This window comes from Eubalaena glacialis, chromosome 1 (assembly GCF_028564815.1).
Source record: "Eubalaena glacialis isolate mEubGla1 chromosome 1, mEubGla1.1.hap2.+ XY, whole genome shotgun sequence".
NCBI classification, from domain to species: Eukaryota; Metazoa; Chordata; class Mammalia; order Artiodactyla; family Balaenidae; genus Eubalaena; species Eubalaena glacialis.
In genome coordinates this window covers 238,187,499-238,200,323 of record NC_083716.1, presented here as the reverse complement: position 1 = coordinate 238,200,323, position 12,825 = coordinate 238,187,499, and the positions used below count along the sequence as shown (strand labels likewise).

At 47.5% G+C, this 12,825-nt stretch overlaps 1 protein-coding gene across 5 annotated transcripts in view; it reads right to left on the bottom strand.

The window, feature by feature from the left end:
* Positions 1 to 3,384: 3,384 nt before the first annotated feature.
* The window catches only part of TRAF3IP1 (TRAF3 interacting protein 1), a 65,619-nt gene continuing 56,178 nt past the window's right edge, over positions 3,385 to 12,825 (bottom strand). For all 5 annotated transcript variants that reach the window (XM_061206372.1, XM_061206339.1, XM_061206349.1 and 2 more), the window contains 2 exons: positions 6,185 to 6,408; positions 3,385 to 5,706 (listed from right to left, as the gene is read on the bottom strand). In XM_061206372.1, coding sequence (XP_061062355.1) covers positions 5,541 to 5,706; positions 6,185 to 6,408 — 390 coding nt within the window. In that variant the 3' untranslated portion in view covers positions 3,385 to 5,540. The remainder of the gene's footprint in view (positions 5,707 to 6,184; positions 6,409 to 12,825) is intronic.

Below are 12,825 nucleotides of genomic sequence, written 5' to 3'. Positions count from 1 at the left end.
ACCTCCTGAAAGGCAGTTTGTATTCAGCAGAGAACGATGACATCCACCCCTGGCTGGAGGAGGGCAAGGCGAGGCCTCTCCCGGCAAACTTTGAGCAGCGGAGGGGAATGGAGGCTGTTATTTTTGAAAAAAATAACAAGACTAAAATTCGAGCTTTCTACTTTGATATTCATGCTTATTTTTCTTCTCAATAAGCAACTTAAAAAATGATAACTGGGGGCTTCCCTGGTGGCGCAGCGGTTGAGAGTCTGCCTGCCAATGTAGGGGACACGGGTTCGAGCCCTGGTCTGGGAAGATCCCACATGTCGCGGAGCAACTGGGCCCGTGAGCCACAACTACTGAGCCTGCGCGTCTGGAGCCTGTGCTCCGCAACAAGAGAGTCCGCGATAGTGAGAGGCCTGCGCACCGCGATGAAGAGCGGCCCCCGCTCGCCGCAACTAGAGAAAGCCCTCGCGCAGAAAACGAAGACCCAACACGGCCAAAAATAAATAAATAAATAAATAAATAAACTTCAATCTCTTTTTAAAAAAAAAAATATGGAAGCCATAGTTTAAAAATTATAGTTATGCCACATACAAAAATGTGAAATGACTAAGAACACTGATACGTGAGAGCAGTTAACGGTCATTTTCTTTTTTAAAAAGACATTTACACGTAACACTGTCACCGGGTGTCACGCCGGGCTCCGTGGGAACATGGCCCAGCCCTGCCGTCCACGCGGACCAGCCGGGCCTCGCCCCCACGGGCACCTCCTGAGGTCGCGCTGTGCCGGCTTCAGCACGGAGCGCCCGGGTGGGGCCGTCTCCACGCGCCCGTCGCGTCCTGACGGCGGTACCAGGAGCCCCGGGGCTCCTCCTGCTGCTCTTCTCCAGGCAGGGTCGGCCCGGTCCCATCTTGCCGCGGCCCGGGGAGGTCCTCCGGGGCCTCTGTCCTGCCCGGCCAAGGTCATGCCAGCTGCGCACGGAACAGACCCACTTCCTGCAGCTCCATCCGGACGGCTGGAAGGGCGTCCAACAGGCCCCCTACGATTCCCTTCAGGCAACGCCAGCTCAGACGGGAGCCTTTGGGGAAGGCCCTGCCACAGTCGTGAATCCAAGACACACGTCCACGTCTCGTCCCGGGCAAGCAGAGGCCCTGTCACCTGTCTGCAGTGTGGACGCGTCACGAACGCCCCCTGACCTGCGGCAGAGCTGTGGCGACAGTGGGACCCACACGGCTCTCCTGTCGCTCAGAGGGGCCCCGTCACCCCTTCACGGCCATGTGTCACCACTCCTGGGTATCAAATAGGGAGAGGGAGCAGGTCATTTGTCATCCAAACCAGGACCCTCCTGCAGGCGGGGAAGGGATGTATTAATAATTATGCCTCAAGAAAAGGCACGGCTGCCACCGTCCTGAGCAGATCAGGGCTATGGCTCCGCTCCCGGGGGGTGCGCGTCGCGCCCCAAGTACAGGAGGGCGCAAGAGGCACCACGCACCCGGCGTTCAGGCCGGGGTCCGGCAAGCGAGGCCCACGATCGCTGGCCGCCATCACCCGGCAAAGTGCTGGCTTTGACGGGGATCGTAAACTGCAGACCTAAGTGTTTTTTGGTTTGTTACGTCACGGCGACAGCAACGCTAAGAGCCTTTTCCGAGAACAGAACGGGAAGTCCGAGAGTGCAGTGAGGAACAGGACAGATGCTGTGAACTAGCCGACAAGCGGTGGTTGAAAACTGGTGCGGGCGGAGCGTCCTCCGAGCTGGCCTGACTCGCCGGCCTCGCGCGGGCTGTGCTGAGCCGGCGGTGCGGGGGCAGAGGGCGGGGCTGCCGGGGAAGCTCGCACACCGAGCGCACCCACCGCACTCGCTTACAAAGCCCTGGTTCCGCCTCGGCTGGCCGGCACAGCCGCCGTGATTTACGGCCTTGGCTTCCTTCTGAACCCCGTTTTCGTTTTCTTTTGGGGGGGCGGGGGGTCTGCACCACGAAGCTTGTGGGATCTTAGTTCCCCGACCGGGGACTGAACCCGCGGCCTCGGCAGTGCAAGCGCGGGGCCCTAACCACTGGACGGCCAGGGAAGTCCCTGAACCCCATTTTCTCACCAGAAAGACCAACTTGCTTGGTTTAAGAAGCTGATAATCAATCTGGAACTCAGCTCTAAATATGGACTTAAACACTAGTTTTATAGCTTAAAAAGCCATTTAAATGTCATTTCTCTCGCTGAATTAAAAAAAAAAAAAAGTCCTTCCCAAACTCCCTTTATGAAAACACACATAAGCGCCAGAAGGGGACTCTTCCAGGGGCCTCCTTCTGCCCTCTTGCAGAGCTTGTGTGAACTGTACTCACCCAAACACTTCTTAGGAAAACATGAGGCCTTGTGATTAGTGAAGGGCATCCCAGGAGAGAGGGGAACACAGCCCCGCCACGGCAAGGGCTCACCCCGGGAGTGGACGGGCCTGGGGCTTCCTCCCAGCTCGGGCGGTGGGCTCCTGGGGGCGGGGAGGGCATGAGGAGCGAGGCGCTCTGCCTCTGCCCCCCTGGGAGCAGGCAGAAGACCCCGGAGCTGGGAGGGGGTCTGGGTCGGTGCGGAAACCCGTCCTTCAGGGTGGCCGCCTGAGCACAGGGTCCTGCGTGCGGCCTCACCCTGAACCCGATTCTTGTGGGAACTCAAGCAGACTGGTCGTCCTAAGCCTGTGACTGGTGACACCAAGCCGGTAAAGGTCCAGCCACCTCTCCTCTCACTCGTGTGCCCCAGGGCTGCGCACGTCAGCAGAAGACACATCCCCGTCAGTTCAGGGCAGCTTGGAAAAGAAGTCTGGGAATATTTCAGGGGCACTTGTCAACAGACTGAGAATTTCAGACACCCCCCCCATCCTAAACTGCACTTATATTGTCACTAAATAACATCATCTCTCTTCACAGATTCCAGTTTTGTTTTTTTTTTTTAATTTATTTATTTATGGCTGTGTTGGGTCTTCGTTTCTGTGCGAGGGCTTTCTCTAGTTGTGGCAAGCGGGGGCCACTCTTCATCGCGGTGCGCGGGCCTCTCACTATCGCGGCCTCTCTTGTTCCGGAGCACAGGCTCCAGACGCGCAGGCTCAGTAATTACGGCTCACGGGCCCAGTTGCTCCGCGGCATGTGGGATCTTCCCAGACCAGGGCTCGAACCCGTGTCCCCTGCATTGGCAGGCAGACTCTCAACCGCTGCGCCACCAGGGAAGCCCCCAGTTATCATTTTTTAAGTTGCTTATTGAGAAGAAAAATAAGCATGAATATCAAAGTAGAAAGCTCGAATTTCAGTCTTGTTATTTTTTTCAAAGGTTTATGCATTTCCTTTAAATATAAATATGTCAGCTCAACTTTTAAATTAAAATTTCTTTTTTTTTTTTTTGTGGCCGTACCACGTGGCACGCGGGATCTTAGTTCCCCCCACCAGGGATTGAACCCATGCCCCCTGCGGTGGAAGTGCGGAGTCCTAACCACTGGACCGCCAGGGAAGTCCCTTAAATTAAAATTTCTGAAGTATGACTCCAGTACTTCTTGAAAATTTACAAGCCAAAACAGAGAAAAACATTTAATAATCCCATTTGTGTATTCTATCAAAATAATAAATAACAGGATTTAATTCGTTTGTGATAAGATACAGTAATAACTACATACAGAGACTTTCTAAAACTTCCTGAATGGTCTTAAAATTTCTGATAAATGCTTACCTGCCTTATAAGACTTCAATTTATACAGAAAAGGGGTGGCACAATGAGTGAAAATATAAATTTCCCTGAACTTTCTTCAAAGAAAAACAAACTGCACACATTTCAAAACTAAAAAAATCCAAATGCTTACACATGCTTTCTTCCAGGTGTGAACTGAACTGCACAACCCATACACTGATAGAAAAAAATATCTGATTATTTTTAATGATTTATGTATAAAAGAAAAATAAATTTTATGATACAATTTGAGAGACTACTTCATACAAAATTTTACTCATATACAATGTATGCAATTTTTTGCAACACAAAATCTCTAGTCTTATGTACAAATGCATTAAAGGTAGACACCTTAACCTGAAGCAAAACAGGGTCCCTTTAGGATGGTGGCTGCCATTCAAGTCAGTGGAAAAGAGCCTATGAGCGTGTGGAGGACTGGGGACTGATACGCCTCCCCTCCGCCAATGCTGCGTTTAGTGGAACCTCGCCAAACAGAATTTTATGGTAAACTACAGAAAGGAGAAGAAGACCAATGTTTCACGACAGCAGATCTTAATAATCTGACCTTGAACTTACTCAGCTTCGAAAATCATAGAACTACCTTTGTAACAGATTTATTTTGGAAACTACACTAAGAAAAACTTAACTGTGCCATTTGTGCTAGTCTTTTAAAGAAACAAAACTTTCTCAGGCAAATTCTAACACTTAAAATGGCCTTCCTTGGGTTACATAATAAATACAGTGTCTAGAAATAAAAGTATCAGGACCCAGACCTTAAGACCCGTAAGTATGTCTCCAAACAGTGAAATCCTTTATACACAAATTGAAGACTTTAGTATTTACAATATTATATGTAGTGAAAAACAAAATATAAACCATGTTTTAAAAAAAAAAACTTTTGCTTTAAAAAAACAATTTCCAAAAAAATGCTAACATTAAAAAATTTTGCAAATCCATGTATCCTTTTAAGTCTTCCTTTTGCAGTTTTCCCTAAGCTACCTGTCTCTCAGGTGCACAGGTGCTTACACCTGTGCGAAGGAAAAGGCATGATGCCGAAGCCTTGGAGAGCAAGCCCCTCTTCTGGAGAGAACGAGGCAAGTGACACAACTGTGCACGTGGCAAAAACCCAGGGGCAAAATGTTGAAGAAAGTGAGGATACAGCCTGTGACAATCTCATGTCCAGACGATGTCCATGAAGGCCATACTCAAATCTTTTTAAATGTATGAACTTTAAGGGCTGGAAATATAAGCAAAAGATAAAAGGGACCAGTAAGAAAATTACATAAAGTGTATGCAATTACAAAGAGGTTAAAAATTAAAGTTCATGCGTACCTTATAAAGATATGGGCCGAAATTAACCCTTTTCAAGTGGAAATGAGCTAAAAATATAATTCATTCATTTTCAGGCTTCATTGGATTTATGAAGCTCCTATCAAAAAGTACAGCCATCCTTCACTCAGTGCTTGACTCACAGAAGTCCTGTCACTAGACTCAAGAGTCTGAAATTACGGACTCCTGCATCCCTGGCTGTGCCAGCACCACTTACCTGCTGGAGAATCTGGCACAGAACTGAACAGCCTACTGCTGAAATACAAAGAACAGGCTTGTAAAGAAACTTTTCACACAGGCATTTGCAAGAGCTATTTATAACTAGCAAGTATTCTAGCCGGAGGAAGGTAGGAAAACATGGTCTTTCATACACTGAATATGCCTCAAGCTGTAAAGCTCTGAAAATCAGTTGGATAACATTGTAAACTGTTCATTGTCTTCAAACTGAAACTTAAGGAGTAACGATGTTCTAGCCTCCTTTTTACGTGCAAACTGAGGACCACCTTTAGTCTCTGAAAGGTTTGAGCTTTCACCTTCTGGAACTCAAATTGATACTATGTACCATTTTCTGAATTTTCTCTTCATTCTTTAGAATACTGGCCTTCACAGCACAGATCTTGTCCTGCTGGTCTCTGACCAGCTGCTCCAGCTCCGCCAGCTCCGCCTTCAAGGGCTCCACGGCACAGTCTGTGATGCTGATGGAAAACAAAGCCAGTGGCTCATAAATATCTTTCTCATTTTACATTTGCTTCTTAATTAAAACAATGGAAGACAACAAAAGTGAATTAGTCATTGCATCCAAAGAAAAAGGGTAAAAATATAAACGTACTCTTTTAGAGTGAAAAATTAAAATACTTTCAAATTACAGTCACAAAGCTTTGGGGATTTCGATAAGATACATGAAAAATATGGTATCCAAACTGCAAAGTTCGCTGTCTGTTTTAATGTCTAAATCTCGTTTTTGAACACTGACTGCAGATCTTTTCTAATTGCTACAGAGAAATGCACGTTACACTATGAACGAGAAAGAAAAAGAAACGTGTTTCCTTCGGGGGAGGAGGTAAGAAGGCGAGGGTTGAGAGGCGGTGGGCTCTCGGGAGCGCTCCCCCGGGGCTGCGGGCACACGTGGCCCCGGCCCCCCCACCGGCTCACCTCCCCCCCCCGGCCCCCCACCTCTGCTCCCTCTGCAGGGCCTCAGCCTGCTGCCGGCTCTCGCTGCGCCACAGCTGCAGCTCGTTCCGCATGGCATCCACGTCTTCCTGGAGGTAGTCCATGATCTTGCCCAGGGGCAGCGCGCTCCTGCACAGGGTCTGGATGGACCCACGGAGCTTCTCTATCTCCTTGGAGACGATGTCCTTCTCCTTCTTCCACGCCGACTCAAAGACGAGCAGCTTCTCCTACGATCAGTGGGAGGAGAGTGAAGAGAGAGCAACATCCTCACTCCTAAGGCAGGACAGGGCCTGCTAAGGGCGGAAGGGGCATGGGCGTGGGGACAGCGCCGGTTCGGGACCCACCGGGCTGTGGGACACTGATTCACGCCTGTGACCGTGAGGCTAGGCCAGCAGTGGCCCCGGGGTGCCAAGCCCTGTGTGAGCACGTCAGCAGCGCCCCGTAAGGGCCTGTCCCTGGAAGGCTGTCCGAGGGGCACATTTCTGTAGGGTACGATTTTCATTTCCCAACTGACCAGAAACTTACTGCCGTTATTGTTACAAAAGCTCAGGCAGGGCCACTGATGATCTTCCCAAACCGTCTGGCGGGAAGGGGACCTGGCCCTGCATCTCACTCCTTGATGCACCACCTTCCCAGCTCAAACGACTCTGCAACCCAGCCTGCCAGGCCAGAGGAGGGCAGCCACCAGCCGAGGAGAGGAGGACCGCTTGGTGGAGAGAGGGAGGTACGGTGTGCGGACGGAGGGCGCGGCCAACGGCAGCGCGGGGGCAGCAGGTGAGGTCGAGGAGGGCTGGCCTGCGCTGGCTGGCGCGCAGGTTATGGGGCCTGGGGCCCCGGTGGGCATCGAGGGTGCAGGGTGGGCGGGGGAGGGCCTCATGCAGCAGCAGGTGAAGGAGGTGACGATGGAGGTGACCAGGGAGCTTCATTCAGTTTTGGCCAGGAGTTCTTGGGCTCTTTGACAAGCAATGTTTAATTCCCTTCATATGAGGTTTTACCACAGACATCTCTGAATTTCAAAAACTGATTGGGATTGACATGTATACAGTGATGTGTATAAAATTGATGACTGATAAAAAAAAAAAAAAAGAATTAACAAGCAGTTTGGCTCGGGAAACCTTTCCTGGGGAAATGAACACTGCTTAGCAAGTCCCCCCTAGGTGCTCCCACTCCACACAGGCTGACTAAATGTCCCTGCTTTACCCACTGACACTATGAGTCAGATGCATTAAGTTATAATTTATCAACGTCTTGTTTTATTTTTAAACTTCTTTTATTAAGTTAGATAACCGCTTGTGTCACTTGTAATTCCGGTTTCAGACCGTAGGCCCCAGGAGGGCAGGAACCCTGTGTCTGGTCCATATAAGTGCTCCTTAAATATTTGCCAAATGAACAGATGAAGTGAATAAGTAATTTATGAGTCAAGATCCTAGCCCCACCACGTCCTGGCCTTTGGCAAACAGATGGAAAGCCTTAACATAATGCCTGGCACATAGAAAGTGTTAAGTACGCAGGACTACAAATAAAAGGCCAAGCTCATAGAACTAATAAGTGAGTTCTGCAAGGTTGCGGGATACAAGATAAACATACAAAAATCAACTGTGTTTCTATTTACTGGTAATGAACACACGGATACCAAAATTAAAAATACAATGCCATTTATAATTGCTCAAAAAAAAGAAATACTAGCTGTAAATCTAACCAAATATGTACAGAACTTGTATACTGAAAACTACACAACGTGGATGAAATAAATCAAAGGAGATCTAAAAAGAGAGAGCCATACCCTGTTCATCAGTTGCTAGATTCAACATAGTAAAGATGTCAGTTCTCCCCAAATTGATATATAGGTTTAATACAATTCCTACCAAAATCCCAAATTCTCTGTAGACATGGACAGGATTATCCTAAAACTTATATAGAAAGGCAAAGGAACTAGCACAGCTAAAACATCTTGAAAAAGAAGAAATAAGAGGGAAGAATCAGGCTACCCAATTTCAGGACTTCCCAGATAGCTACAGTAATCAAAGACAGGGTGGTACTGGCAGGATGGACACACAGATCAATGGAACAGAACAGAGAATCCAGAAACAGATCCTCACAAATACGCCCAACTGATTTTTTAAATTTTTTTTATTAGCACCTTTAATTATTATTTATTTATTTTTTTGGCTGTGTTGGGTCTTCGTTTCTGTGCGAGGGCTTTCTCTAGTTGTGGCAAGCAGGGTCCACTCTTCATCGCGGTGCGCGGGCCTCTCACTATCGTGGCCTCTCCTGTTGCGGAGCACAGGCTCCAGACGCACAGGCTCAGTATTTGTGGCTCACGGGCCTAGTTGCTCCGCGGCATGTGGGATCTTCCCAGACCAGGGCTCGAACCCGTGTCCCCTGCATTAGCAGGCAGACTCTCAACCACTGCGCCACCAGGGAAGCCCCCCAACTGATTTTTGACGACTGTACAAAAGCAATCCAGTGGAGGAAACATAGCCTGTCAACATGAGGCACTGGAGCAACTGGACATCCACAGGGAAAAATGAACCTTGATCTAAGTCTCACATCTTGTACAAAAATTAACTCAAAATGGATCACAGACTTAAATGTAAAACAGAAAACTATAAAACTTCTAGAAAAAAAGCTAGAAGAAAATCCTTGGGATTTAGGGCCAGGCAAAGAGTTCTAACTTGACACCGAAAGCATGATCAATTAAAGGAAAAACTGATAAACTGGACTTCATCAGAATTAAAAACTGTCGCTGGGCAAGAGACCCTGTTGAGAGCATGCAAGACAGCCTAGAGAGTGAGAGGACATATGTTCAAACCACAGACCTGGTGAAGGACTAGTACCTAGAATGTAAAAACTCTCAAAAGTCAACAGCAAAAAAAGCAAACAATCAAATTAGAAAACGGACAAAGGACAGACATGTCACCAAAGATGATACACAGAAGGCCAATGAGCACGTGAAAAGATGTTCAAAATCATTACCTATTAAGGAAACGGAAATCAGAACCACAATGAGATAACACTCCACACCTATCAGAGTGTTTAAAACAAAAAACAGCGACCACACCAAATGCTGGGAAGGGTGCAGAGAAACTGGATCCCTCATTCACGGCTGGTGGGAATGTAAAATGGTACAGCTGCTCTGGAAAACCATTTGGCAGTTTCTTTAAAAGCTAAACATGCAACTGCCATACAACCCAGCGATTGTACTCCTGGGCACTGATCCCAGAGAAGAGAAGACATGTTCACACAAAAACCTGTATAGGTATGTTTACAGAAGCTGTAGTCAAAGGAGCCAAAAATTGGACACAACCCAGATGCCCTTCAAGGAGTGAGTAGTTAAATAAACTATGCTACATCTGTATCATGGAATACCACTTGGCAATAAAAAGGAATGAACTGTTGATTCACACAACAACCTGGACGGACCTTGAGAGAGTTATGCTGAGTGAAAAAAGCCAGTCTCAAAACTTACATGCTGCGGGCTTCCCTGGTGGTGCAGTGGTTACGAATCCGCCTGCCAATGCAGGGGACACGGGTTCGAGCCCTGGTCCGGGAAGATCCCACATGCCGCGGAGCAACTAAGTCCATGCGTCATAACTACTGAGCCTGCGCTCTAGAGCCCATGAGCCACAATTACTGAGCCCGTGTGCCACAACTACTGAAGCCCGCGTGCCTAGAGCCCGTGCTCCACAACAAGAGAAGCCACCGCAATGAGAAGCCTGCGCACCGCAACAAAGAGTAGCCCCCGCTCGCCACAACTAGAGAAAGCCCGCGCGCAGCAATGAAGACCCAACACAGCCAAAAATAAATAAATAAAATTTTAAAAATTAAAAAAGAAAAAAACCTACATGCTGCATGATTCCATTTATATAATATCCTTAAAATGATAAAACTATAAAAATGGAGAACAGATTAGTGGTTGCCAGGGGTTCAGGACGGGGTGGGGTGGAAGGTAGAGGGTGGATTGTGGTTATACAAGGGCAACAAGAGGGATCCTTGTGATGATGGAGATGTTGTATCTTGACTGTATCAAGGTCAGCATCCTGGGTGTCATACTGCACTCGGTTTTGTAAGATGTTATCAGTGGGAAAAACTGAGTAAGGCGTCCCTGGGATCTCTCCATTATTTCTTACAACTGCATTTGAATCTACAGTTATCTCAAAATAAGTTTAATTAAAGAAAAAAGGTAGTAGCTATAAAAATGCTTTTAAATTAAAATGCTAAATGACTAGAATGAATCAATACAATGACAAACGACTTCCCAGGAAAAATTGTGTTGTCTTTATTATATTGACTACTTACTGACTTAGTTAAGACATTTAAAATTCTATTTAAACCCACTCATAATGATTATTAAGTAATTCCTATGTATCTGGCATCATGTTGTCTCTAACACAAAACTGTTGAGGGCACAGAACTTAGGATGGAGACTAACAGGCACGACGTCTTGCAAAATCGGCAAGTCCCAACGTGGATGAAGACAATAAGGGGTCATCTGTCAAAATCCTTCATGTTTCTGTGGCACAGAACCAAGCAGGATTTGGAACACTAATCTTAAAAGTCATAATTTTACTTTTAAGAGCCTAAGAATTTTAAACAAGATACATTTGGGCTTGGATTATGATAGTTGGGAGAGGCTTCTATTATTGCTGCAAAATATCAAAATTCTGGCATTTTTCAAACTTTCACTTAAAGTGGCAGGTGGGGTGGATAAGTCAAGCACTGATTATGTGCTTTACAAGCACACTCCACTGACGACAGCCTCTGATTTACGCATAGCTTCTGCTATATCAGCAACTTTCCAGACAAACACAACCATTATAAACCCTTGTTTTACAGACTTTTAATATGTACGGTAGAATTTGAGAATCCACCACCATACTCACCACACAGGAATTAGTCACATGAACTATGCTTAATTTTTGAAAATGGAACAGCAAAAAATAACAAAACTGTATCATGACCCAAAATAGTACCTAAAACCGCCTAGAACACCGGAGGGCCCGTGGGCGAGGCGCGAGCGGTCGGGAGCGTGTGCTCTGCGGGGCCCAAGCCCGTCCCAGCCCGCCTCACCGCCGCCCAACTCTACGGCCTCGGGAGCTTGACGTGACCTCTCTGTACCTCGGTTCCCTCACCATAAAATGGAAGTAATAATATTTACCCTGCAGGTCGGATTAAATGGGATAATATAAAATAAGCAGCTCAGTGCCTCGCACAGGGTGAGCCCTCGATGAACGGTAACCATTCTCATAAATTTCCCCACCATGAAGGAAACTGCAAGGCCTGCAGGAGCAGCTGGCGAGGTCCTGCTTCAGTGCAGGCGCCACAGCTCGAGGCACAGCGGAAGGCCGACAAATACGCTGGTATGCTGTCAACACCAGCCAACAAGCCGTACGTCCAGCTTCAGGCAGACGAGTTCTTTCACCAAAAAATCATTTGCCTTCCTTCCTGACACATCCCCTTCCCCATCGCCACTCTATAAATAACCCAAACCATGAAATTAGCCCTGAAAAATCTCTACCGAAAGACTGCGGCGCTGAGGTCGGAGATCCGCTCTGAGCGACGCAGCACAGCCCGCAGCTCCTGCGTGTGGCCTGCCCCGGGGTCAGCTGCCACAGGTGACACGGAGGGGCGGCAGCTGTGTGTCACGGGCTCGCACGCCCGCCCTCCCGCCTGGCTGGCCCTCCTCCTGCCGCAGGCTGCAGACTATCTGCTCAGCCGGCAGCGTCTGGCCGGCCACTTAGCACGCGCGCTTCAGAAAAAGCAACTTTCCAAGAGTTTTCAGGTGAACAGTTACTCCTGGGACTTAATATTATTTGCATTTACCACACACATACTTGTCCCCAGAACTGCGGGCATTTGTGTTTACAGTGATTTTTAACTTTATAATGATTTATTATTATAAGTCATACACATAAAAACTGCTGACCTCCGAGATTTGTTTCTTTAAATTTCAACTGCAATGCTTCAGGGCAAAAAAGTCCTATTGTTAAAATAATGCTTGAAAGCCTGACCCTGAGATTCTGCTAGAAGTCTCTCAGAAGCGGGATCTGGGGTACGACACTGCCCTCCACTCTGCCGCTGATCTGAGGGGTCACGGACACTCCTGAGCAGAGCTCTACCCTACGTGAAGCCAACCCGATAAACAAAGGCCTGATTAATTGCGGAGGAGGGTAAAAAATCAAAGAGTGTGAGTATTGCTTTAAATAACATACTCTCCCATGACTTCAGGAAGCGGTTTATATACAACCTGTCAAAAATTCATTTTCTTCATAAACCGAGGAATGCCTGCATCCAAGTTACATGAGAAAAGCAGAGACCCACAGAATAATGATTCCAAGCGTCCTGTTCATCCAGAAATATTCCATCACCAAACTTCTCTGTAAACCACACATTCATTTCTAGTGTGGGTCAAACTGGTATCTTGAACACACAGTAAAACAGTCTGGAATCAAACACTTTAACTTTTACACACACACCAAAAAGCACCTAAGACATAAATGAACGGTTTAACAAAATGATAAAGTGACACCTGCAGCCATCATCTGGGTGAGGAAAGCAAACCCTGCCAGGGTCCCCAAAGCCCAAGGTCACTGTCAGCCTGCCGCCCCTGGTGTTCGAGTCCCGGGTCTGCACGACGGGCTGTG